The 24,534-nt window shown below is 48.9% G+C and overlaps 7 protein-coding genes across 7 annotated transcripts; 2 read left to right on the top strand and 5 right to left on the bottom strand.

Moving 5' to 3' along the window:
- Positions 1–613: 613 nt before the first annotated feature.
- On the top strand, positions 614–5,294 carry BKA55DRAFT_589575 (uncharacterized protein; the record flags this gene model as incomplete). Its single annotated transcript, XM_046194956.1, has 2 exons — positions 614–3,257; positions 3,304–5,294. The coding sequence occupies 2 exons, from the start codon at positions 614–616 to the stop codon at positions 5,292–5,294; spliced, it is 4,635 nt and encodes a 1,544-aa protein (XP_046054921.1).
- Positions 5,295–5,634: 340 nt separating this feature from the next.
- On the bottom strand, positions 5,635–6,632 carry BKA55DRAFT_711570 (bacterial-type extracellular deoxyribonuclease; the record flags this gene model as incomplete). Its single annotated transcript, XM_046200804.1, has 5 exons — positions 5,635–5,982; positions 6,039–6,114; positions 6,178–6,334; positions 6,388–6,521; positions 6,573–6,632. 5 exons carry the CDS (start codon positions 6,630–6,632, stop codon positions 5,807–5,809), a joined length of 603 nt encoding a protein of 200 aa, XP_046054920.1. The 3' UTR covers positions 5,635–5,806.
- A 1,397-nt stretch (positions 6,633–8,029) lies between these two features.
- On the bottom strand, positions 8,030–9,613 carry BKA55DRAFT_499718 (uncharacterized protein; the record flags this gene model as incomplete). The annotated part of the gene is made up of 1 exon (XM_046186676.1): positions 8,030–9,613. The coding sequence occupies one exon, from the start codon at positions 9,611–9,613 to the stop codon at positions 8,030–8,032; it is 1,584 nt and encodes a 527-aa protein (XP_046054919.1).
- Positions 9,614–14,699: 5,086 nt separating this feature from the next.
- On the top strand, positions 14,700–16,119 carry BKA55DRAFT_499879 (erythromycin esterase-domain-containing protein; the record flags this gene model as incomplete). Its single annotated transcript, XM_046186694.1, has 2 exons — positions 14,700–15,438; positions 15,491–16,119. 2 exons carry the CDS (start codon positions 14,700–14,702, stop codon positions 16,117–16,119), a joined length of 1,368 nt encoding a protein of 455 aa, XP_046054918.1.
- A 220-nt stretch (positions 16,120–16,339) lies between these two features.
- Positions 16,340–17,218, bottom strand: BKA55DRAFT_164005 (mitosis protein DIM1-domain-containing protein). The gene is made up of 3 exons (XM_046184988.1): positions 17,043–17,218; positions 16,443–16,989; positions 16,340–16,380 (listed from the first exon to the last, which is right to left on the bottom strand). Exons 1-2 carry the CDS (start codon positions 17,104–17,106, stop codon positions 16,622–16,624), a joined length of 432 nt encoding a protein of 143 aa, XP_046054917.1. The 5' UTR covers positions 17,107–17,218; the 3' UTR covers positions 16,340–16,380; positions 16,443–16,621.
- Positions 17,219–17,494: 276 nt separating this feature from the next.
- Positions 17,495–20,542, bottom strand: BKA55DRAFT_684363 (uncharacterized protein; the record flags this gene model as incomplete). Its single annotated transcript, XM_046198632.1, has 2 exons — positions 17,495–18,922; positions 18,971–20,542. 2 exons carry the CDS (start codon positions 20,540–20,542, stop codon positions 17,495–17,497), a joined length of 3,000 nt encoding a protein of 999 aa, XP_046054916.1.
- Positions 20,543–21,015: 473 nt separating this feature from the next.
- BKA55DRAFT_554327 (uncharacterized protein) lies at positions 21,016–23,063 on the bottom strand. Its single transcript, XM_046191586.1, has one exon. The coding sequence runs from the start codon at positions 22,885–22,887 to the stop codon at positions 21,460–21,462; it is 1,428 nt and encodes a 475-aa protein (XP_046054915.1). The 5' UTR covers positions 22,888–23,063; the 3' UTR covers positions 21,016–21,459.
- Positions 23,064–24,534: the final 1,471 nt, after the last annotated feature.

Genomic DNA, 24,534 nt, shown 5'->3' with positions numbered 1-24,534 from the left:
TCAATTGCTCTCACTTTAGTTCGCACCGGGCACTTCCTGGCGTTCAATGGAGTTCAACTGCTATTAATTAACACCCCATCTCCCCCCTGCATCAAGGACCCTTGTCGCCCCTCTTTACAGGCACTTCTCCCCCTGGACTGGCAACCAAAAGAATAAATTTGCAGCGACTAAGACCCTAGATCTGTCGCCGAAGCTCGACTGGGATGATTGTTTTGATGGTTAAGACGCAGGTACATTTATACATTCGGTACCTACCAACCTTTGTACCACGAGACTGGTTCGTGCTGCTAGATTGAAATTCCTCGCGGCGCCGTCGAGAGACGAAATACTTGACTTTGCACGTCACAATTCCTGGCCCCCGTGGTCCGTCAAAGCCAACCGCCAACTGGCCCAGTCGTTCGCGCGTGGCTTTTTTTTCTTGACCCATGCGGAAGCCGGCTTCTCCTGCTAACTCAGCTAGCCTACCTCTACTCAGATTGGCCTGGGTTGGTTTGGTGAGAGGAGATTTAGCTCTGCAGGTTGCAGGTGAGAGTAGGAGCCAAGGGAGCTGAGCTGAGAGAGCCAGAGCCAGACAAAAAAGCCCTTTTCTCTCCCCGGCCCCCATCGAGTCAAGATGCCGTCGAACTCAACTTCGTCCTCCAACGACAATGCTCGTCGCAAGACTCGACGTCGGCCTCATACCGACCTGAATATCAATACAAACACTTCATCCCTTGCCTCGTCGTTGTCGAGGGAAAGAGACGCCATTCCGCACCCACAGACGCCGCCTCCTCAGAATTCAGAATACCGCGTGTCCCAGTCTAAGTCCAAGTCTAAGTCAAAGTCTCTAGCCAATACGAATTCCAACAACAGCAACAATCGGGCGCCTACCAGGTTACCCGCCTCCAACACTCACGCGCATGAGTCCTTTCTAGAGAATCCCACTCCCGTCGAGGACGACATGGCCGACCGTCTACCTCCATCATCCACCCAGCGCGACTCCCACGACCTATCGTTGTCTCCTCGCAACGTCACCCGAGACTCCCTCGTGGCTAATATGCTTATGTCTCTCGATCAATTCTCCATGGCACAGTTGAGCGACAAGTACGGCCCATCATCCACACCTGCATCGCGTACACATACCTTCGACGAGACCTCGCCCCAGTTTGGCGCCGCCGAGCAGACTAGAAGCTGGGTAGCCTCCAATTCTGTCGCAGGTCCACCCCGATCCAACGGACACCAATACTCTTATAGCTCAGATCTTGAGGGCGCAGACGATTCCAGTCGTATATCGAGTCGCGGCCGACGGAGCAATAGTAGCTCCAATTTCCAATCGAGTTTCCCGCGCCTTAATAGCGTTCGCGAAGGCCACAGAGCAGGCTCATCGAGAGCCATGCATTCGAGAGGGGGCAAACCGGGCAGCAAAAGCAGTAGTACAGCTAGTGTTGACGCTGGTTATGTTCAAGTGCTTGGAAGTCAACGATATGGACGTGGGTTTGGAAGATCTGCAAGTTTTGACTATGGACCTCAGCAGCAAGCAGTACAGCCTCCAGTTGTTGAACCGTCTCCCTTTCGAGTCGAGTTCTCGAATAGTTACATCGACAACGAATACGATGCAGCCCCGACCCCTACCGTCCCGGGTGGCCCACGACGGGAGCCGTCGATCCCTGCGATGTCGGCAATGTCCTCGTCTATCCCACCACCAATGCCACCTCCACCTCTCGAGCCCCCAACACTCGATCACAAACGCAGCAGTCGCTCTTTGAAGAGCGTGTCGGGACGCAAGCCTGCCACTTCGCGGGAGCCTACACCTGCTGTGCCAGCCCTGGACCTTGATTCGGCACCTGCACCCAATGTTGGCTATGGTAAATCAAAGGACCCGACTGTGCACAGTGGCCCAACGCCTGCAACACATGCACCTGCACCCGTCAAGGAGCGTCCGGGCTTTTTCAGGAGAGTGTTTGGATCGTCCCGCAACAACTCACATAATAGTAACGAAACGACAAACCCTCCGACACCACAATCGAATCCTTCTGCCGACAAGATGGCTGGTAGTGCATCAGCACCACCGTCTCGCGACACATCTTCATCACATTCTCATCACCCCGTCCTACAAAAGAAACCATCGTCGTTCTTTCGTCGGCGGAAGAAGTCCGTTACTGAAGATACTCCTCCTCTGCCTCCAATGCCTACAGCTCCCGTCCCTACAGCTGCGCCTAACTTGGCTCCCCAGGATAGGGATGGCAACTATCCACCGCAGCCAAGCCCTGTTAGCAGTTTACGCAAGGTTATGAACCCGTATCTCAGGTCTGGTCAGAGTGCTCCGGGAACTTCAGCCTCTCAAGGACCGTCTCCACTGGCCGATATTTCCAATATGACACCGGAACGAGACGACAGGGCTGCAGAAAGAGAAGGATATCAGAGAGAGTTCTCGCCTGACTATTCGCCAAGCCCCAATGCTAGGATCAGAACAGTCCGTTCCGAGTCTGATGAGCAACTCAACAAGCGAAATAACAATAGTACACCCTCCCGCCCTCCACCTGAAAGGCCTACCAAAGCGATCGAGTCGCGAAATAACTCATTTCTCAACCTTGATGGGGCTAGTGATAATGAGGATGAACGTGGATACCTGGGTCGAAAGCATGGTAGCGTGTCCCAAACTAAGTCCAAGCAGCCTGGAAACACTCCAGCAAGGGACATTCCCCGACCTGGCAAAGACCATGTTGGGTCCAGGAAACCTTCCCATCGCCCACAGCAGTCCGATTCCGAGGATGAGCCAGACCGCTCCAACCTGGCACTGCCGATCGAAGGAGCTCGAGCCTCTAGTCCAGGATCAGCTTCAACTGGTACAGATTATAAGTCTGCTCTCAGTGCTCCTCCTAGCGTGAGGATCGAAAGCTCGGCAGACCCTAGTCCCAAAGTACTTGGCACTTTCGATTCGATTAAAAACAAGGGTATTGATGAGCCTGAGTTTGTCATCGGTGACCCGACCGAAGATGATCGTCAGAAGGCACAGAAGATCTATGATGGTAATGAGGACTTCATCCAGAAGGAGAAGGCTGCCTCGTGGATGGGTGAAGAGGGCCCGATCAGACAACGTACACTTCAAGCTTACATGGAGCTTTATGACTTTACGAATCAGAGCATTGTTCAAGCACTGAGACAAGTTTGCGGACGATTGGTTTTTCGAGCTGAGACTCAGCAAGTTGATCGCATCCTGGTGGCCTTTTCTAAAAGATGGTGTGACTGCAATCCTAACCATGGGTTCAAGGCAACTGGTAAGCACATGAGCTGCCCGATGATTTTCTAGACTAACTTTGATAGATGTGATTCACACCATTTGCTACTCAATCATGCTGCTCAATACTGACCTTCATTTGGCTGATATTGAGTCGAAAATGACCCGCAGTCAGTTTATCAAGAACACCATGACGACCATCTTGCAGGCTGTCGACGAATCCGCCCCTGATGCTTTCCACCGCCCAAGCATTCTTCCAGACAAGAACGGTCTTGCGGCTGGTGAGAACCAGGATCCGCCTTCTGAGCAGGATCGACGTTCTTTTAGAAACTCTTTTAGACCCCCAGCTCGTGCGGACTCGGGTACCCTACCAGGTGAAGGCACTGAAGACTGCGGCCCCTTAGTCAAGTCACGATTTAATGGCACGAGAAAGGCCTGGGAAGAACAGATAGAAACTGTCCTCAAGGGAATCTATACCTCTATCAGAGATGAACGGCTGCCCTTGTTTGGTGCTGAATCTGAGAAGAACGCCAGCCTACAGCCTTCCCACAGTGGAGGACTCTCTGTAATGGGGATGCTCAAGAGAACTCCCAGTGTCCTTAGTAAGGCTCCTTCGGAGAGCCAGCTATCTGTTCGCGGCCGCATCAATGAGAACGGTCGAGCCAATACGGCAAGGTGGACATCCAAGAGTCGATCTCGCGCTGGCATGAGCCGCAACGGCTTCTCTTCGAGTCGTACAAGTTTCGACGATGGCAATTCGCTGTGGAGTCCCACGCCGTCCTCTGCCACATGGAGCCGCCACTCACTTGGAAGGACTCAAACATCTGTTTCACAAGACTCCTTTGGCTCTCACCTTCCTCGAGGTGACTATCAGCAATCGATCGGTTTCGCAAATGCATTGAGCCAAGCCATCATTCGAGATGAAGAAATGTACGGTGACGGTGCCCCATCTATTATGAGTTCTGAGATTCCGGCAACTCAACTCCTTGAAGATGAGTCTCTTGAACTTGCTGGGCCGCCGTGGGTCAAGGAAGGAATGGTCACTCACAAACACCACCTAGATGGCGTGGATAAGAAGGCCAAGGCCAGAAATTGGTCCGAAGTCTTTGCTGTCATTCAAAAGGGACAGCTGAATCTGTTCTCATTCCAACCTAACAAATCTGTCCGTTCGAGAAACCGTGGCAGAAACGCTGGCGGTGCCCCTGCTATTGTCGGTGGTGGCAATTGGCAAGATAACGCAACGAATCTGGGCTGCTATAACCTACGACAGACTCTCGCATCTGCGCTTCCACCGCCAGGTTATTCTCGGGCTCGCCCACATGTATGGGCGTTGAGCCTCCCTAACGGCGCCGTTCACCTATTCCAAGTTGGTACACCCGAGATCTGCAAGGAATTCGTTATTACAGCCAACTACTGGAGCGCTCGTTTGAGTACCCATCCATTGACTGGTGGTATAAGTAACATTGAGTACGGATGGAGTGAGGCCATTGTGAACAACGCTTTGGTATCGGCCATCAACGAGACTACGACTGGCAAGACCTCGCGTCCCGGAAGCAGCGCAGCACATGGCCGGAGGTCAAGTGTTAACAGTGGTAGCTTCCGAGGATCAAGCTTTGATCACGTTGCGGGTGCTTTCACCAACAACAGTGGACGTGGTAAGCTACCAGGCGATCGGATTCACATTGCCGAATGGGCACCACCCACCCAGAGCATGCGGCCCAGCAATCAGCCTGAAGCGGAGCAGCTTCAGACTCTGGACACCTATGTCAAAGGTATCGAGGCAGAACTACAGACACACAACCGACTCCGCAGCCCTATGCTTCTGGCTTTTACCCCTAGAGGTAGCAACGCTGTGAAGGCCATGGCCAACTGGGAGCGCAAGAGCGCGTACCTCCTACGCGAAATCGTCAAGTTCACAACATACGTTGACTGCCTTCGACAAGCTGATTCGAGGAAACAAGAAATCTACCACGAGAGGGACTTGGCGCAAAGAGCTGCGCGAGGTGAACTCAGTGAAGGCGACATGGACGTCAGCAGCAGCAGCGATGATGAAGGAGATGTAACATTGAGACCTTGAAATGGTCTATGTAGGAACAAGCATACATACAAACGCATCAGTTTTTGACGTTTGCTGCATATTTGGAGTTGGCGTTGATATTTTCATTTTGCTACCTTTTTTCTCGCTCATGGGCAATCAAACAGCCCTGATACCCCAGACGTTGCGGTTCACGAATAATTCTACGGTGTATACAAAAGAGAGAGCGTGGGGCTGATGATGGTGAAGAAGACGGGGCGTTAATAATGCCTTGGTATTTGGATGCGTATAAAATCAATACTCTTCTTTGTAATGATATTGGGACGATATATGAATATATCACTGAATATGAAAATTGGATGTTTTGACAGTATCTTTGCATAGCCCACGTGAGGCCAATTGAAACTTGATCTTCAGACCTCTACTGTAAGATTTGACGTTGAAGACTATTGCGGCTCGTGGCATATTCTACGTAACCACTCAATGAGTTCTTGAAGGCACCTGATTCAATATGTACAATACTCCCGATGAACCAAGTTCCGAACCATATTGACCTAACAGTAGTCAAGCATCGAACTGAGAGCGGTCTTCTCGGCGCTGGTAATAGTCAACTTCCAGTAGCTCTTAACCTGGACCCAGCTCTTGGCGTAGGTGCAGTAGAAGCTGGTCAGAGGAGGCTTCCAAGCATCAGGGGATTTGTCACTCTTTGCCTGGTTGACATTGTCCGTAACTTGATGATGATGTCAGCTTATTGTTCTTGATATGGAAAGTATTGGGTTGACTTGCCTGCCCACAGCTGGGGTCGTGTAACATCATTGGCGAACTGGGTACGCTTCGCGGTAGTCCACGAAGCAGCTCCAGACTAAGATGTGTTAGCTGGTGTCTCCCCAGACGTGAAGGGCCACATATTGATGAGGGGACTTACGATCCAAGCGTTCTTCAGAGGAACCATGTGGTCAATGTCAATATCGCTGGCCTGTGTCCAGGTGGCTCCGTCATAGGGAGACTTCCAAGTGCCGGAAGTAGCTGCACAGGCTGAGTTGGTGACGACGTTTGATCCATCTCTCTTCAAGACGTATTCACTATCAGTATCATTAGTATTCGGTCGCATGGGTCCTGAGATGGGTGTAATCACCGAGTGTTGCAAGCACCCTCATAGGTCTCCCAGTGAGGGAAGAGGTCTCTGTCATAGGTGCCTGTGTTGGTGGAAGCGGCAACAGTGAGACCGCTCAGGAGTGATCGAGCAGTAGAATCACTGGGAATACCGGGCTAGAGATGTCAGAGATGGTGTCATGAGAGGTGTGGTGATGAGTGCCATACAGGTGTAGGTGCGGCGAGGACACCAGCAACAGGAACGAGAAGAGCGATAGAGAACCTCATCTTGATATGCCAGATATAAGATAGGAGACTCAGAGAGGGATGAAAAGAGAGGCGAGGAGTATCGCATACCTTGGACGCTACACATGTGTCTTTATATCACTCAAGCCAAGATACCATCTCGGTATCCCTCTAATCACATCACCATCTCTATCCAGCACCAAGCATATACATAAAACCACACAATTCATGCTCCTTCCTTATTGGATGTACATCCGGCGCACAACAACCTCTCCTCTGTCTAGACATCCTCACCGACGCACGTATATGGGTTTCAAGTCCGTAGATCTCTCAGGCACGAGGCATCGTGATAGGCGAGCAGATGACTATCGGCATATCGAGCGTCTACTCAGTGCCGGGTTACAAAGTGCAGGGTCCAGTCAAAGGCTGAGACGCCGCCACGCTGATAAGGTAGTGCCGGTGATCGACATGGGGTGTTTCTGGATGGAGAACAAGAGTGTGGGGATGGGAAGCTGGGTAACCTGCCTTTTGGGGAAGTGGGCGTCCGAGATTTGACGGGGTTGTTTACTCTGCAGATAGGTCTTCGTGGGGTCTTTATTGTGGTGTTTTGGTATCAACGTTGTTTATACTGCCATAGAATGTGAGGGGGAGGAGAAAAAAGAAGAAGAAAAACTCAGTGAGCCATAAAAATATGTGTAACGCAAGTAAAAAGAGCATGCATCTATCTATCTACCTCACTAAGTTCTTGATCTTCAGCCCGACGCTGTTATCTTTAAAGGACTTGCTGTTCTGGGTAATGTGTCTCATGACTTTTGTACTGCTTCGACTAGACTCAAATAAGATGTGTAGATCTTTCATGTTGATGCTCGATTAGGAAGTCCGATATCGTAGTGCTTGAAACAGGCACTTGTTGGTCACCTACTTATCTATCGCCATGGTCTAGCTTACACTCAAGAAGTCAAGAGGATGGCTAGAATATCACTTGGGTTCTCTCACGGTCAGAGGCGAGCAACCATTGGTGGGGTTTCTTCTATTTTTCCTCTCCAGCGAGTAATTAATGTACATGTCCCCTCTGTTACAATTCTCATACAGCCAAATCTTTGCATTGCGATATCGTGTCGGAGTGCTGTACCGGATTTGCTCATTTCTTCTCGGCCTCATGCCCGTTTTGACCGATAACAGCCCTCTCATGTATCTATCATATGCTTGGTATGTTGATATCTTGCGCCCAAAAATTGGTAAGGTTAAATGCAGTGTACAGAGCTCTTTTTTTCGGTAGAAGCCGAGGTATGGTTTCTCAAATGTGTCGCGGGAGGCTTCCGAAGGCTATCAGCCTCAAGCACCAATTCTGCATGAGGAAGCAATCCACCATGCTTCGACTCCCTCTTTAGCTTCCCCTGGCTGATAAAAGTTGAGTCGATCAGTATCCGAGACTGTTTCTAGGGGTGCTCTTGGGCAAAGAGATGTTCTGGAGGAAGCGAGTGTACATGTGGCTCATGATCTCGATATATGATGCCATCGAACCCAATAGCAGTACCCTCAATTTCAGCCTGGTGAAGACGGCCACCGAGACTGTCGACCGTCTTCTTGAACTTGGCGCATCCCGGAGCATCTTGGGCAATGAACTTGATTGAGTGGGCGTACCTGCGGGGTCTGTATCGGGGATTGATGTCCAGGTTTATGTCAGCTCCGTGCCGGACCAATCTTCTGAACAAGCCTTCGAGGGCATCATTACCCTCATGTGCTATGATGGCTTGGGAAACGAATCCCAGTACAGTATTTCCACATGCGTCAGGGACATTCATCATGTTTCGGTGAGATGCAGGGTCATAGCCCCGCCGCAACCTCATATCGGTTTCGCTCTGGAGGCATTTTCCAAGTAGATACTTGATCATGTGAAGCCTGCCGCTCCAATCTACGCGAACGGATTCAGCAACAATAAGAATTGGTGACTCGTGTGGGTAGCAGGTTCGAATCATGCGGTGGTGAAACCCGTGGTTGTCCATGAGCTCGTCGACCATTTTTCTACAGGCTGATCTCGATGCCGAGTTGTTTGCCGATTCCAAGGCAAGCCGGAACACACAATGGAGTGGGTTGTTACCAAGGGCATCGACCATGTATCGCCCGAACCCAACACCAGACTCCAGGACGTATTTCAAGGCCCTGAAGTTGTAAGCCTTGATAGCAAAATGAAGAACCGAGTACCTCTCCAGTCCTCCAGGGAATTCATTCTCTGAAGGGTGAGTCTCCACAGCCTTTCTCATCAGTTGGACAGAGTAGTTGCGATCTCCCAAAATTGCTGCCAACTGATGGACGGTCATCGGCCAAAAGGGAGGCTTTGGAGGTACCACGCCATTAACAGCAAGCGCGTGAAAGTTGAAGGTTCCGACATAAACGGCCTCCCAGTATTCGTCTAGGAGATCGAAGGTTGCAACCTGATGCAGTACAAGAGGTGCTAGTGCAGGTTTCCACCGGAGTCTGGGGAGGTGGTTGACAAGTTCGGACTCTTGTTCTAGCCGATCTCTGAATTCTTGTGACAGGACGAGATGGAGGTTCTTAGCATCGAGATACTTGGCACCCAAGCGCCCCAGTTTTCGGATCACACGATGTTGTTGCTGAGCTGCTGCTATATGAAGCAGAGTAAATGTTGCTTTGGCCTTCGCAGTACTGCGCTTGTAAATTTTGTTGATCCTGCGCTTTAGGAGCTGGACTGGGTATTTGCTGATGATATGGTAGCCCACTTGGTCAGAGCAGTTGAAAACAGCATGTTGGAGGCCTTTGTGGCAGTCATCCTTCAGGTCTTGAGTGTAGAGGTAAGCCTGAAGTGAGCTGAACAGGGACTTGTTCGCAAGGATCAAGTTGGCAAGGCTCCCAAGATTCTGGTATAAAGGCTTTTGCTCAGTTCGCTCTCCAAGCTCCTCGACGATCAGTAGTAAGAGTTCTCCGATTCTGAACGTCTTAACTGCCGGAGTATTGGGCAAGCCTCGGGAGGGATTAGGACGCCCGACCACAAGGGCCGACATCGTGAATCTTGAGGTGGAAGATCAACTTATGGGGGTCGTTAGGATGAATATTGAACCCAATATGATGAGAAAAAAGGAAATGGGTTGAGGAGTGAGGGGGGGAGTGAGGAGAAACTGAGATACCTCAGCAACTAGTGTTTGTTTGTATGGGAAAATCAAGGGAATCAACGCGACTATGATGAAAGGAACAGAATGAGAGCGTATTAAGAATTCAATATCAAAAGGGTACCAAGTACGGAGTCAAAGTGGTGGTTATTCGCCCTTGCTGGCGTTCTCGATGCGATGTTTTGGTGGTGGAGGAGAAAAGAAGAGCGGAGGGCGGGAGACGAAGATATGCACAACACCGCAGCAGAATTAGGCTACTACTGCAGCACTCAAAACATATTGTACCACCTCAACTCCTCTAGAATATTCCTCCTAAGTTCGATCAATAGCACTAGCCCTAAAGGCCAACTGCCCTAAACAAGTATGACTACTCCCTAACACCCCTCATGTCCTTGCCCCGTTGCATGATTACTGCCGAGACTGTTTTAGTGAATAGCATGGTAGAAGCCTTAGTATATGGCCAACTTGCACAAGTAATGGCCGGTTTATAGCAACGGCATGCGGAAAATGGTAATCTAGTTCCCACTTCCGCAGTGTCCGAGTGCTTCCCAGCCTACCCAGTTATTCCGCCAAAACTGTGTTCTAGACTAATCAGCTACGAATATAGCTTTAATGGTTTTATTTCAAGCTCCGATGATATTTTGCACATTTGCGTATTCCGCGTTGTGAAATAATTCGGCAGTGACGCATCTATCTGGAATCGTCTGAAATCCCATCACTGACGATTGGGGGTTAGCTCAGCGACAGCCAGCGCCCTGAAGACACTGCAAACAATGCTTGTGTGTAGTTTCGAAGCTATCGTCGGGCGGATTTGGAATGTTGCTCTTCCGAATCGCAAAATGAACCCGGGTCAGGGGATTTAGAGTCGTTCTCACTCGATCAGCAATTGATATCAAGACACACCACGAGAACTTTTCGTAGACTAACAGTTCCCAAATATCATATTTAATAGTCAAAGTATTATGCTGTATTCGCCGGGTGTCAGATCATTGGATTTTGCATTTCTAATGCTATCGTGTGGACACAGTCGGAAAAGTGCCTTGTTCCTCTTATTCTAGCATCGTGGCATGAAAGCCGTGCCCTCTAAAGAACCAAGACACGCAGAATCGAAAAGATACCCGATGGAAAACGTTTGACCACAAGAAAATTTAGCACGCCACTGTAATAAGTTTAAGAAGACAAAGGCGCGAACCCCCTGTGCATGTGAAATGGCTATTTGCGCCTCTTCGTGACAACTTCACGGCAGGTAAAGCTCCTGCTCCATCGAAAACGTGTTGATAGACACACCTAGAACTGAAATAACGATGACACCAGGTTTCCGGGACGCAACTGGGACGAAGGAATAGGGACGGTCTTGTTTCTGTAGGCCATTGGCGACATATGGGTGATGGAGCAGCCGTCGAGTGGTTTATTGTGAAAGTTCCTGTTACAGATACAGTGTTGGAAGTGGTAGCACGAGGAGTCCTGTTCTAAGGGACGTTGGGGTCGGTGTGATGATGGTTGGCATGATTCTGCAAGTGCGACATGTTAGCTGATGGAAGCAGTGAAGCCTCAGAAGATACAAGATCTCAAAAGTAAGGCCAGCTTAATTCTTGTGATGCTGCCAAATTGTTAGGCGTGCGACAAGGCTGCGAGTTGATCGTCTTGTGGTACGAATGGAATTACTACACCCGTGTAAGAACATACTAGTATGAGGGTAAGCGACTTCCTTGCATATCCTATCAGAATAATGGGATGGATCAGTAGAAGAGTAAACAGTGGCCACTGGACCTCGAGTGACAAGATTGAGGCAACAAGAGTTTGAGGTGGTGGGAATGGTCGATCATCCGTGTCAAGGATGAGGTAGCAAGGGCGATTTGATGGCCTCAAAAAGTTGATAGAAGCGCAAAGTCACGATCAGGTCGAGAATATGATCAACGAGACGAGTGTTGTTGTTGTTCCCAAGTGCCTGGATGAGGGTAGAGATGATGGCAGGTGAAAAAAGTGGAGGGCCATGATCGGGCGTCGCGAGCGCAGTGAATCTGCCATGAAAGCCAATAGTTAGTAGTGATATCAGCTCTCCTAAGCGCATTTGCAGTAGAAGCCCAGACTTACTGCTCTCTCGAACATCGTCAATAAGTAGTGAACACAAGAACAATTAAAGTTGACAGGTCCACCCTGCCCGAACTGACTATGCCGTTCTTTGTCCTAGGGGCAGATCTTGAACATGGGGGGGCCTGTAGTGTACTCGGCCGAGTCTTTGAGATGACTCCTGTGTTGATGCATGTACAACAAAATCCAAGAACATATCGGATCATTGGCGAAAGCATTGTTACTGGAGCGGACTGTTATACCCCTGAGCTGGGGACAGTACCTGATTTCGGTTTATTGGGTTCCGTATCACAAATGAACAGTTACGTGTTCTCGAAATGCTATTCTACAATATCTCGGCAGGAGCAAATTCACCGGTCCCATTGCCTCCTTGTCGAGCGCTTCAGCATTTGCTTCTGGTGACTTAGTTAGCCCAGGATTACCTTAGGTACCTAAGTAGCATTTTCCCTGTCCCTAGGTGTGTTCGCCCACCCGCTCCCGAAGGGGCTAGTCTTGCACAGAGTTGCACCTCCTGCATCATCAGACACTTCTCCGTGTTTCTATCCAAACCATGGGCTTCAAATTTCATTGTACTGGTCTAGAACCCCAGGTTTCAGAGCTACTTTATTGTCTCGTTCTTGCTTCGTCACCTTTTTTGCACAGTCGATGCGGTCAAAATCTCATTATGCAATGGGTGTCTAGTCTTCGTCATTCTTTTCATCCTCTACTTCAGGATTCTTCACAGGTCGGAACACATACCAAGGAGCTTCTTCTGCCAGGGCACCAGAGACATGGCATTCCCTCTAATCCTCAGGCTACAACAGACGCTTGAATTAAGTCGTACTGACCTACCTAGTCATGATCTAGAAATATGGAACCCGAAAGACGCGTCTCCTCCACAAGAACGAGCGCAGTTATTTACACACACGACTCTCGGTCGCTTTGACACATACGATTCTATGATTTATTCTATTGAAAATCAGTTACGTTTCGTTCAAGAGGGCCGAAAATCTCGGGCAATGGTCGCCTCAACTTTATGACCCCTTGATTGACTTTTTTCGGATCAGAAGAAAGATCTCAATTCGAGCTGGAATATAATCCAAGGACTTACAGTCAATTCTATACCACTACACAGAATGAGAAGAATCAATTATCCCCCCTCAAGGCACTCCGTAGCTTCTTCTACATGTGCTCTCAAAATCAACAACATTGACTGGCGCGGTCTTCAAAAACCAGCCATCGTCGAAGCAAATGCCCCTCCGTCCACACGCGTTATGGCAAAATGACTAGCGTAAGATACAGGTAAGGCAAAGGAAGCGGCCCTATGTCTGTACTACCAGAAAATCAGTCGTATCTCTTACATTCAACGCCCACAATTATTGGCCATCCCTAAGTATTTCAGGAAGTCAACCCGAACCGAAAGAAGAGAACTCAAGCCCCCTGGGGCCTATCGCGGACGAAGATCAAGGCTAGTCAGATATCCTAGTTCTTTATAGGATTGTTGATCACCACACAGGAGACAGGTACTGGTCTTAGTTACCGTCCTACACTTACACAATGTGAACCGCGCGCCTTTCCACGGAACGAGAAACAATGTCACGCTGCAGTTTCCCGGCCCATGGTGGTAGGCATTACGCTGATACGAAAGGCAGTCTGTTCCTTTCAGCTATCATTAATTTACTTGGCAGTTTCACCTTGGGTGGTGTTTGGATTCTCATGTCCACGTTGTGCGTTCATCGGATACACCACTTCTCCACATTCGATCATCCCGACAACTGATAACTAGCGTCTCTGATCTGTAGTTCAGCTTGGTACATTGCGACGGAAAATTGATCAAAATTCGTGATTTGCAACTGGAGGGTCGCAGTGTAAGTCTCTTTACGGGCCTCGACAGTTAGTCATGGATAGGCACATGGATCAATGACCAACAAACAAGGTCTGTGAAGCATAGTCCATGTCAAGATTTGATGTATTATCCCAAAGATTTCCTCCTGGTCATCATTTAAAAACCCTTGCCACCCGAGTTACATTTGAGATGCTGACTGCCTTGTCTCTAGCCCCTTTTTTTATATTCCTTCATTCCGTATACGAATCCTCTCACTTACCAAAAAAAAGGACGAATACTCGATACATACCGCCAGATACAGCGGATAAGGTATTGATAGGACGCCGAGTATAAGTGCCGTAAGCGATCGAATGCGAATACTATCTTCCACGGCTCAACAACCCGGAAGCAGAAGGGCGAATCTAGGGCAAACAATGTGGAGGCATACCCCGATTGTATACTACAATATGTACTGATATATCGAAGATGGTATGAATTACTTGTATGCCACAAATTTACGAAAAGACGCTTATATCAATATGATCATATTTTCAGACAATCCAGTAGTGTGAGGAAGAGAATCCTCACATGTTAGTTAAACAGCCAGACAATTTTGGATGTCTGCAAAAGTTTTGCATTATGTTATATTGATCTTTCTAACTGTGCAGCAAGTATGCTGACTGATAATCTTTTGGCTAGCAACTGGTTGAAACACGGAATGGTGGTTCGTCGTAGGCTTATAGCACACGAAACCGTCATGATGAAAGCTATCGCCACCACCTCCGCACTAATAGCGTTGCAAGGCTGTCGATCACCATCCCGTTCCACTTTCAGTACTTTGTATCAGACTGGCAGCTCTTTCTTTTACTGCAATTGTATAATCACATACTGATATCACACGGAATGAACTTACAGATCACTCGGAATTGAGAATTCGTGTCGCCACTATCAGCTGACTGATTAGCGTGAAATGCTCAAGAGAACTCGAGCTTAAAAGGATAACCACTTCCCCATGAACTCTTTCTGAGGCCGAAATCGTTAGAAGGATTCATCAAGCATACTGTCCCATCTCAACCCGTGTCGGCAATGGAAGCATCAAGCGCAGAACAGCTCAAAACCCGTGTCAAACCATTCAAATCAATCTCCCAAGATGTCGATGCAATCACGAAATACTTCGACAGCTTTGGGGATTGCAAAGTATTGCTTATAGGCGATGCTTCACATGGCACGTCGGAGTTTTACTCGGTTCGCGCAGAAATTACAAAGTATATGATGCAAAACCACGGCTTCAATATTGTTGCTGTTGAAGCAGACTGGCCTGATGCCGAGTCTGTTGATCGATATGTCAGGCACCGTCCAGGCCCTGGTCAAGGCACAGTAGAGACAACTCAGATGGCAAAGAAGAAGGGTCGAGAACCAGCGTTCTTGAGATTTCCCACTTGGATGTGGCGTAACATTGAAGTCCACGACTTTGTGGAATGGATGCGGTCTTACAACTCTGACCTCGAAGAAAAGGAGGCAGCAGGATTTTATGGCTTGGATCTCTACTCAATGGGTACTTCGATGAAGGCAGTGGTTGACTACCTGGACACTGTTGACAAGGATATGGCACAAGTCGCGAAGGGGCGATACAGGAAACTGATGCATTGGGCAGATGATCCTCACGAATATGGCCTGGAGTCTCTGGCAACATCTTTTGAGGGGTATGAAAAAGATGTTATTGCGATGCTGAAGGACTTACTGGGTAAACGCCTTGAATACTCTGCAGCACTTCATGATGGTACGGAGTTCCATAGTGGAGAGCAGAATGCCAGAGTTGTCAAAGGTAAGCCAGCCCCTGAAAAGAACCCATTGATCGCAAATTGACAGATCTTCAGATGCCGAACAATACTATAAAGCCATGTATCGTGGACGAGACGAAACATGGAATCTTCGAGACACCCATATGTTCGAAACTCTTACGAGACTTTTGGAACATCGCGGTGAAGGTTCCAAAGCCATTGTCTGGGCACATAACAGCCACGTCGGTGATGCCCGGGCCACCAGCATGGGATGGTCAAGAGAAGAACTCAACATTGGGCAGCTCTGCAAGGAGAGATTTGGAGTCCAAGCTCTTAGTATTGGTACAAACACAAATACCGGCACCGTGGCTGCAGCCCAGAACTGGGACGGCGACATGAACATTATGAAGGTTCAGCCAGGGCTCCCGGGCAGTTACGAGGAGCTTATGCATGCCACGGGCATTGACAACTTTGTCTTGGATCTCCGTAAAGGCAAATGCGATGAGAGGCTACGAGAGGTACTGAGCGAGAAAAGACTGGAAAGGTTTATTGGTGTGTTATATAAGCCTGAAACGGAGAAGGCTTCGCATTACTCAAATGCCGTCTTACCAGAGCAGTTTGACGGCTTCATCTGGTTTGACAAGTCAAAACACGTTGGGACTTTGGAGGTTCATCAGCCTAAGTCGCCTCGAGAGTGTCATGAAACCTGGCCATTTGGATTATGAGCCTTTGCTAGTATATGTATTACTTCAAATCAGTTCGACTGTCCCTTGCTTCACCCAGTGTTCCAAGGTGGAGGCCCTTAGTTCTACGATATTGGCAATGCGAAATGACATTACTCAAAAGTGATGAGCAGTCTACGAGTCCAACATATATAAAGGGCACGGTTACGCGTGATCAGTAATCTCACCTCTTGGTTTGCCAGTGGCGATATGCTCTCCAGACCATAAGGCAGGCTGCACTGTTGCCACGGCAAACTTGTATATCTTAGCAGACTGTGTCAGAGAAGCGGTTCAAACTGGGCCAAATAGGCATCGAGGAATCTCACCATTTGATCCATGGAATATTGGTCTGAACAAAACGTATCGTATCGTAGTCTCATTATCGATCGACTCGAAAACCAACCGTCCCTACCTTCCTCCAGCCATCATAAATGTATTAGCACCTCAAAACAAGCCCAACTCCAATCCGCGCCCAAATCTCAAATTCTGGTGGCCGTTTCCACGACTAGTACCTGTGTCGGGTAGAGTAGTCCTTGGGACTGACGACCAAACCACGTCCCTTCTTGGCACCTCGATACACCGTTTCGAAAATGTCAATGAGCTCTTGCTTATCCTCAAGAACCCACTTGATCTTGTTGTTGTCGCCGGTTCCCAGATCGATCATCATGTGCTTGTTTCGGAAGAAGAACATGAGGGAGCACGGGTCATAAAGCTCGTACATCTGGTTGAAGTCGGGAACCTGGTCGATGTCGCAGAGGTAAATCACGGCGAAGTTGCGCACCTTGTCAGCGATCTTGTACAGGACTTCGTCTTGGCGCATGCAATCGGGGTCCCAATCACGACCGAAGCGAATAACGACAAGACGATCTTCCTCTGAGAAGTTGTTAGTATATGACAGGCAGGAAGTTTTGGGGAATTGTTTTTACCTGAGAGGATGGCTTGGTCCACATGCCAGCCGGTGTTGAGATGGGGAAGTACAACGGAGCCCATGATGAATGTGTTGAATCGAAAGCGTTTGTAGGTAGGTTATTATACGTTGGCTACCTATATAAGTAGTTGTTGATGATATGATCGAATTTGGTGGTGTTTAGGAAAAGGAAAGAAACTATGATGGAAGGCGGCGGGATGTCATGAGGTGGGCGGTGTGGGGACACTCGCTAGCCTTATTTGGCCTCAGGTGAACAAGCCCTCACCTTGGCCGGATATCAACCTAGGATTCCAGTTGAAGAGCAAGAGCATATTTGTGAGAACAGCTTTACGCAGCGAAAAATTGTCAGATAAGTCAGCAAATTTGTTACGTATGAGTCCCCATTAACATGCTGTTACCCGAACCGACTTTATATAAACTTCTGGCACAATGCTAAGCCTATGGAATCCCTTAACACTCATTAAACTCATCAATGACACTCCTCGGTTTGAAATACTTTCCCAAAGGCTCAAACTTGAGGTGTCCAAGTCCGAAAGCCTCAGGACCTCCGATTTTTATCCCTCTCTCAGTTCCGGTCCATCTGTCACTCGCCGCTATTCCTAACACTACAACAAGCAATCCATAGCGATATTCAGGCGTCCCAACTGCCTCTCCGTTCTGTGCATCAATCACACAGACCAAATCGGGCACAATAGCGAGGACGTCCTCCTGAAGCTCCTCCTTCCTATCAGGATGTACTCTCAAGGCGGCGATATTCTCGTTCTTGAAAGGAATCTTGACAACCCCCTTGAACTGTTCCGAAATATCTCCTGAAGCCACATGTTCATCACGAACATCAGCCCCTTCAATGAGACACTCGCCATAAATATGCCCGTTCCTTAAATTTCTCTCCACGCCGATAATCTTGCCCTTCCACAGAACCTTGCCCGCTCCTGGACCGCCACACTCTTCGATGATCGTTTCAGCGACATTGTCTACGCGGTTCTCTTTTCGCGCCCGGGCTACGGCACGCCCTATCCTCCAGGACTGTGAGAGCGTATGTTCAACAGCCCAGCGTTTTGTCTCTTCTCCTGTGACAGGTGCATCTGCGGCGCCAACTTGAGAGCCCATCTCACTCAAGGCAGCGCGGATGATCCGTTCGACAGCTTCGTCGGAGGATGCTTTCGGCATGACGAGCACGTTGCCGTTACCGTCGCTCATGGCGATGGGTGACCAGATGGTGTCCCTCTCTTTGAAAACCACAGGTGTTGTTTGCCATTTTGTGGGATACGCTCTACCCATCCAGTCTCCGTCAACTGTAGGGATGTCCATCTGATCACTTGAGCCAAGCAACAATCCGCTCAGTCCATTGGCGCCTCCAACTTCAACAGATATCATGTGAGTAGCGGAAGTATTGCACATCTTGTATAATTCCTGTTGTGCTTCGAGTAGCTCATCACCAGCTAGCTTCTCGATCGCAACGGTAGGACTCCCTGCTCCGCCACCACAACCAACGCGTGCATCGTCTGGAAGATCTTCAGGATTGACAACTCGGATTATCGCCCCATTGCGTAACTGAGTTCGTAGTCGTATCATCAGCCCGTAGGGGCTACCGCCGCCGCCAGTACCAAGAATGTAGCAACCTGTTGCGATCCAAGATACATCCCTTTCAGAAACATACCATGTTCGTTTTCTTACATCGGGACGGTATGAAATGATGTCAAAGTCTTCATCCTGTTGTATACTGTGCATTGAGTCTTTGTTCTTAGAATTCTTCTCATAGTGGACCATGTCTTGGTGGTCTCCGTGCTCTTCCTGAGATTCAGGGGCAACTGTTTCTTTCGAGAAATCAAAGTCTCCAGTCGCCCGAACAACAAAACGAGTTTTGTTTGCAATATACTGTCACCTCGTTAGCACGCTCCATAGCATCGCAAATCAATTGCCTACCTGTAGCGGGAAAACTTCTTTCTCAACAACTTTAACTGTCGATCTTAAAGCACCAGCCTCAACAGTCTTTTCAACGGCAACCTGACTAACTACATCAAGGCACTCATTTGTTGGTTTGGATGCTGTCGACTCAACAGTATCCACAACTGCACTCACCCTTGCAATCGCAGCGCCAATGGCATTGGCAACCTGTGACCACTGCGGTTTGATAACCTTGCTCGCGCCCTTGAGCTCATCGGGGGCTATGATAGCTCCACCTCCTACTAGAATAACCGGTATGTCTTGAGGTGATGTCTTCATGGTGTCGATAACCTTTTCCAGCTTGTGTTTGATTGCCAAGTTAACCTTTGTAAGCTGGTCCTCCGAAAGAGCGTCTTTCACAAGGGCTGGGTCGCCAATCTTCAGCTCTGGATTTGCTAGGACAGTGCAATCCGTTGCTGTAAGAACCTTTCCTCCAAATACAACTGCTTCTTGGGGAAGTTTATATCCCACGCTATCCGGTCCAACAGAGACACTGTTGTCTATCCGTACAATAGAGCCTCCACCGAGACCAATGCTCTTGATATCGGGACAAGAAAAGTTCATCCTCACGCCCGAAAGGTCGCTGTAAGCTGCCTGTTGACGAGGGAAGCCGTTCTCCAGAAGGATTCCAACATCAGATGTGGTTCCTCCAATATCAACAACCATCATGGCTTCGTCCAGGTCACCCTGAACAAGGAAAGCAGCTCCTCTCATACTGTTGGTAGGACCACTTGAGAAAGTTCGGATCGGTAATCGAGCAGCAAGTTCACCAGACAAGACAGTGCCATCATTCTGAGTGATAAAAACAGCACAATTCAGGCCTAGCCTCTTGACTGGTTCGTGAAAAGATCGAATTGTCTTGCGGGCAAAAGGTAGGATGGAGGCGTTGAGAATGGCTGCATTTTCTCTTTCGAGAAAGCCAAGGTTGGCAACCTCCTTGGAGCACACGACGTCACAGCCGGGTACTTCAGCCTTGATGATCTCTGCCGCTCGCTCTTCTTGTCGTTCCACTGTGTCAATAGGGCTGAAGATACCAATAACAACCACACTATTAATCCCTTTTTGTTTGATAATCGAACATTGCGTTTTGATCTCGTCTGGATCAATATCGGATATCAAACGACCATCAACTTCCAATCCGCCATGGACCAGAGCGTGATGACCCAGGATAAGCTCCCTCATGTCATTAGGCCAGTCGACACATGGCAAGTTATGCTTCGAGAAGGGTCCGCAGAGGCGAATCACAGCAACCCGTGATAGTCTTGCAGCATCTCTTTCAACAACAGCATTAACGAAGTGCGTTGTTCCTATAGTCACACTTGCGACTTCATGAGGACTGATCGACGTTGAGTTGAGCATCATTGTGAGTGCATTGTTGATACCAACGCTTGGATTCGTCGTTGTCGGTTCTTTGTGCCATGCAATGATTCCACGATCAGGCCCTGAGCTCAGGAGGGGATCAATAAGGACACCGTCTGTGTTTGTCCCACCGACGTCGATGCCAATATGAAGACGCCGTGATGCTGTTGCTGTTGCTGTTGCTGTGCTCATGGTGGATAGTTGCGTCACTCGTGGTCGTCTGTCAATATTCCAGTGTTGGCAAATAATCGATATGCTTGAGGTAACTTGAGGAATAACTGCCGCAATGTGGGCAAGTCTTATGATAGAGAATCAGGATCATGTTACACAACAGTGTGACCCGATGCCGGCGATTGAGCTCCGCACGAAACATCTTTATTATTAATGGCCTTGCGCGGGGTGCTTGCATTGAAGGATGGGTCATGCATGTTGTATCTTCAAGCTAAAGATAAGATCCTTATCAATCAGTATAATCTCGAAATATATCAAAAGTTTTAACCAGCAATTAGACACGACACTTTTAAAATATAAAGTTTGGCTATAGCAATAAGTTTGAACTATAATGGCCAAATGAATCATCCGCTTAACATTGCCTCTGTCTCAGTTTGAGTATTAATATTGATAAAACGTCTTTGACCACAGCTGACAAAATTCATCATCTTCAATTTTAAATGGAAATATGAATTCTTATTCATACAATGATTACCATCCATCCTATCACTATGAGAGGTTTCATCCAGCTGCAGTATACCCACAGCTCTAACTATCCCGGTAACCTATCCACATCATCGTCCCTGAGTAATAAACAAAGCTATCATAGTATACTAAGGCTTGTATGCTGTTTCCGCGTTCCTCCCAGAAATGGTCTAGCTGAGGAGTGCAGAAAGGAGAAAATAAAAAGTTTGACTCTCATAGAAAGAATCATGGAATCTTGCGTATTTCTCACGACGCCTTGAACGCCAAATCTGTGTGTACCCTCCCGGTGCGTCGCTCCGCCTGAAGCCTTGGCCAGAAGTTGATAAAAATAACGAGTCTCATGCAATCATTTTCCCTATGCCAGTCCCCGTGCTTTCGTCTATTGCAAAATACACTGCCAATCTCTCGGTGCTTTAAATCTCGATCGTCTTCATCGATTCGTCAACCACCTCAGGCTTTTTACCGTTCGCCTTGGGGGATGGTTCTTCTTCCACCTTGAGGAGGTCGGATTCCACCCGGGGGATGCTAGTTGTCACTTTCGGAGTCTTGCTATCTTGGCTTTGCCGAGGACTTTCGACCTCCACAAGCTTCTCAGGCTGAATGTATGCGTCGGCGAGCTCTGGGATTGTCGTCTCCTCTGTTACTTTACTCAAGGGTGTCGCCTTTCCGTATCCTGGGCCTGGTCTAGGGCTAGCCAAAGGAGATGATCCACTGAGTCGTTGCATAGATCGGCCCCGGGGCTCGCCGTTCTCACCACCACTGCCATAAGGCGAAGAGGAGCGGGAACCAAGAGGAGAATTAGGCTTGGGCCCCATCGACCTTCGGTTCGAAGCTGCCCTTCTTCCGTATTTCTGATCCATTCTCCACCTCAGGATGCTGAAGTATGGTGGCTCGACCCTTGTCTCTTTGAACTCTCGCAACTTCAGCTCGTTGGTTTCCTCATCCACGTACCACTTGCCACTGTTGAGATCATCTGCAACAACAGCCAGGAATGCAGCCCAAGAGCGGGCGACAACGTACTTGGTATCGTAGTCACGGCCAAATAGAATGATCTGGCCCCACTGACCGCCAGGACCAGGAGCCAAATCGACAGCTAGGTTGTTGCCACCCCAGTCACGGACGAGCGGGATCCATGAGCTATGGGCATATGCCTTTTGGACAGCATTGGGAGGTACGCAGTCTTGGCGAGAAAGGAGATCTTGTCTCCAAGGACCAGGGCTGCCGCCAGCTGCCGCGCCTTGCTTGGAAGAAGAAGCCTCATTACTGCCACCGAAAGCTTTGGAAGGGGTAGAGGGCTTGTTAACAGATGTTTCGAGCAAATACTGGTGATTGACGGTCCTCCAGTTATCCCATTCCTGAACAATCTCTTCGCAATCCAGCAACATGTGGCTAAAAATAATTCCTGTGGGCATTCCTCCTCGTTCTTGACCATCGTGAATCATAAGCGAGTCGCGGACGTCTTGAGGGAGAGAGCAGTCAAGCTGATGCTCCAGGTCGTTCAGATCATTGTTGGTAGCACCTTCGCATAGCTGGTCGTAAAGCTCTGGATAGTTATCATCTGCCCATGCGTCTATGCGCCTCCAGGAGTGCGCAACTGGCGGAGCAGGGGGGAGGCCATCGGAAAAGTTTTGCATTGGGACGTCGCCGGGGCTCTGCACCTCGAAGCCATCGCCCTGGCTAGCATTGCGCGCGCTCATTGATCTCAGGCCAGGCGAATAAGGGGCGCTTGTGGGAGCGAAAGTAGCGCCGTCGGGTTGAAGAGGAGAAGCTCGGCCAGTTTCGTCGGAGTAGGGAGATGAGACATCGTTTCGAGAATCGGAGGCTGTTGCTACGCCAGTCATAATACCACCTCGACCGTTCTGTAAGGGGACATGTCGACCGGTTCGGTAAGGAGAGTCGAATGAGGAATCTGCAAGTTATTCAGTATGAAGTTTTTGAAATGTTGCGCTCGAGGATCAGGGGTCGCATACGTCTGTCATAACTGGTCATAGTATGCCAGAAAGACTTGATGGTCGCACCGAAACTGTTCACGTAGAGTGTTAGCGGCAGGAGAAATAGGCGATATCAAGTGAGGGCATCAAGACATACGTGTTTGCCATTGTGGCGGCAGTAGGGGGGCTCAAGACCCAAAGAGCGGCGGAAAAGGGTGAACGAGGGTTGGTTGCTAGGGGCTTGGTTACGACAGGAAGAGAAGGTGAAGAACCACGATGCAAGAGCCTGGTCTGGCGATTAAAGTATGGCGGTATGAAACAAAGCGAACGAAGAGAGCGAGCGAGCGAAAAAGATTTGCGAGAGAGCGACGAATGGAGTTGTTGATGAATGGATGATGATGTAGGGTTTGGGGTGAAGATTGATGCCGCCGAAAAGTCCCAAAAGCCCGAGTTGGTTGTCCAATCCAATCTAATCCAGGGGAACCTGACGAGCCAAATGGGCCAAATGGAGCTACAGGAGGAGAAAGGTGGCTGTTGGTCTACTCCGCTCGGACGCGTGGGGTCTTCTCTTTCTTTTTTTCCACGGGCTGTCGTGTAAGGTCCTTAGAGTGGATGCACCAGGGGATAGGCGAGGTAATTATAGTAATCTTGGGTGTAACTTGTGAGTTTCTAGTTGCAATCTCGAAGCATGAAGTAGATGGGTGCTGGTGAGGAGATATTAGAACGGGAGGTCGGCAAAGAAAAAAGGACCCTGAGATGGATGGAATGAAACAGGTACTGGGTAAAAGGGCTGGCACATGAGAAGAGAAGAAGAGAAAGAGGTTGGCCTTTGTTTTGTTGTTGATTGATTATTCAAAGCGACCAATAGACGGACGGGTTCTGATGTCTCTCATTTGGAGCCAGCGTCTCCGAAGTGCCTCAGTGCACCACTGCACTGCAGTCCGGCACTCGAACAGCGGAGTGTGGCGGAAGTGATAAGGGGCTGACAGATGATGCTACTGTTGCATCGAGTTCACTGACACTGAGTGGCTGCTTCGGCTTCAGATGGACAAGGGTTGCATAAAGGTTGGCAGAAGAGGGAAAAGGGGACTAATAGGAGATGCTCCGCGATTAGGTTAGGAAAGATGCAGCCAATCGTCACTTGATGAGGCAACCTCTTATGGTACTTCCATCCATTAAACTCAATGCCATTATCATTCAGACTGTACCGGTTTTTGAGACCAACTCAATTGACGATCCATTCAAAATATTGGGTACTACCATTCCTATAGAACCACGCATGGTCTAGTTAACGCCCATTCAATACTCCTGAATTCCATCCCATCTCCATTTCCCTAACTCCAGTACCTTACCTGGCCGGTTTTGAGACGGCCAGGCGAAAGCCGCGGGGGGCTTGCATTAAGGTAGGGTATGGAAGAGCTAGCAATGCAAGGTACCGCTTCCGCAAGCACACTATGGCCCGCTACATATTTCGAGATTAGGTTCAGGGGCAGCCTAAATCCAATTTTGGCTGGTCCTGGTCGCGGATGATAACGCACTACAGAAATTCAATGGACG

Source organism: Fusarium redolens (assembly GCF_020744475.1).
Source record: "Fusarium redolens strain MPI-CAGE-AT-0023 chromosome Unknown BKA55scaffold_2, whole genome shotgun sequence".
NCBI lineage: Eukaryota > Fungi > Ascomycota > Sordariomycetes > Hypocreales > Nectriaceae > Fusarium > Fusarium redolens.
The sequence above is the reverse complement of the archived record's forward strand: the minus strand, read 5'-3'. Positions and strand labels throughout refer to the sequence as shown.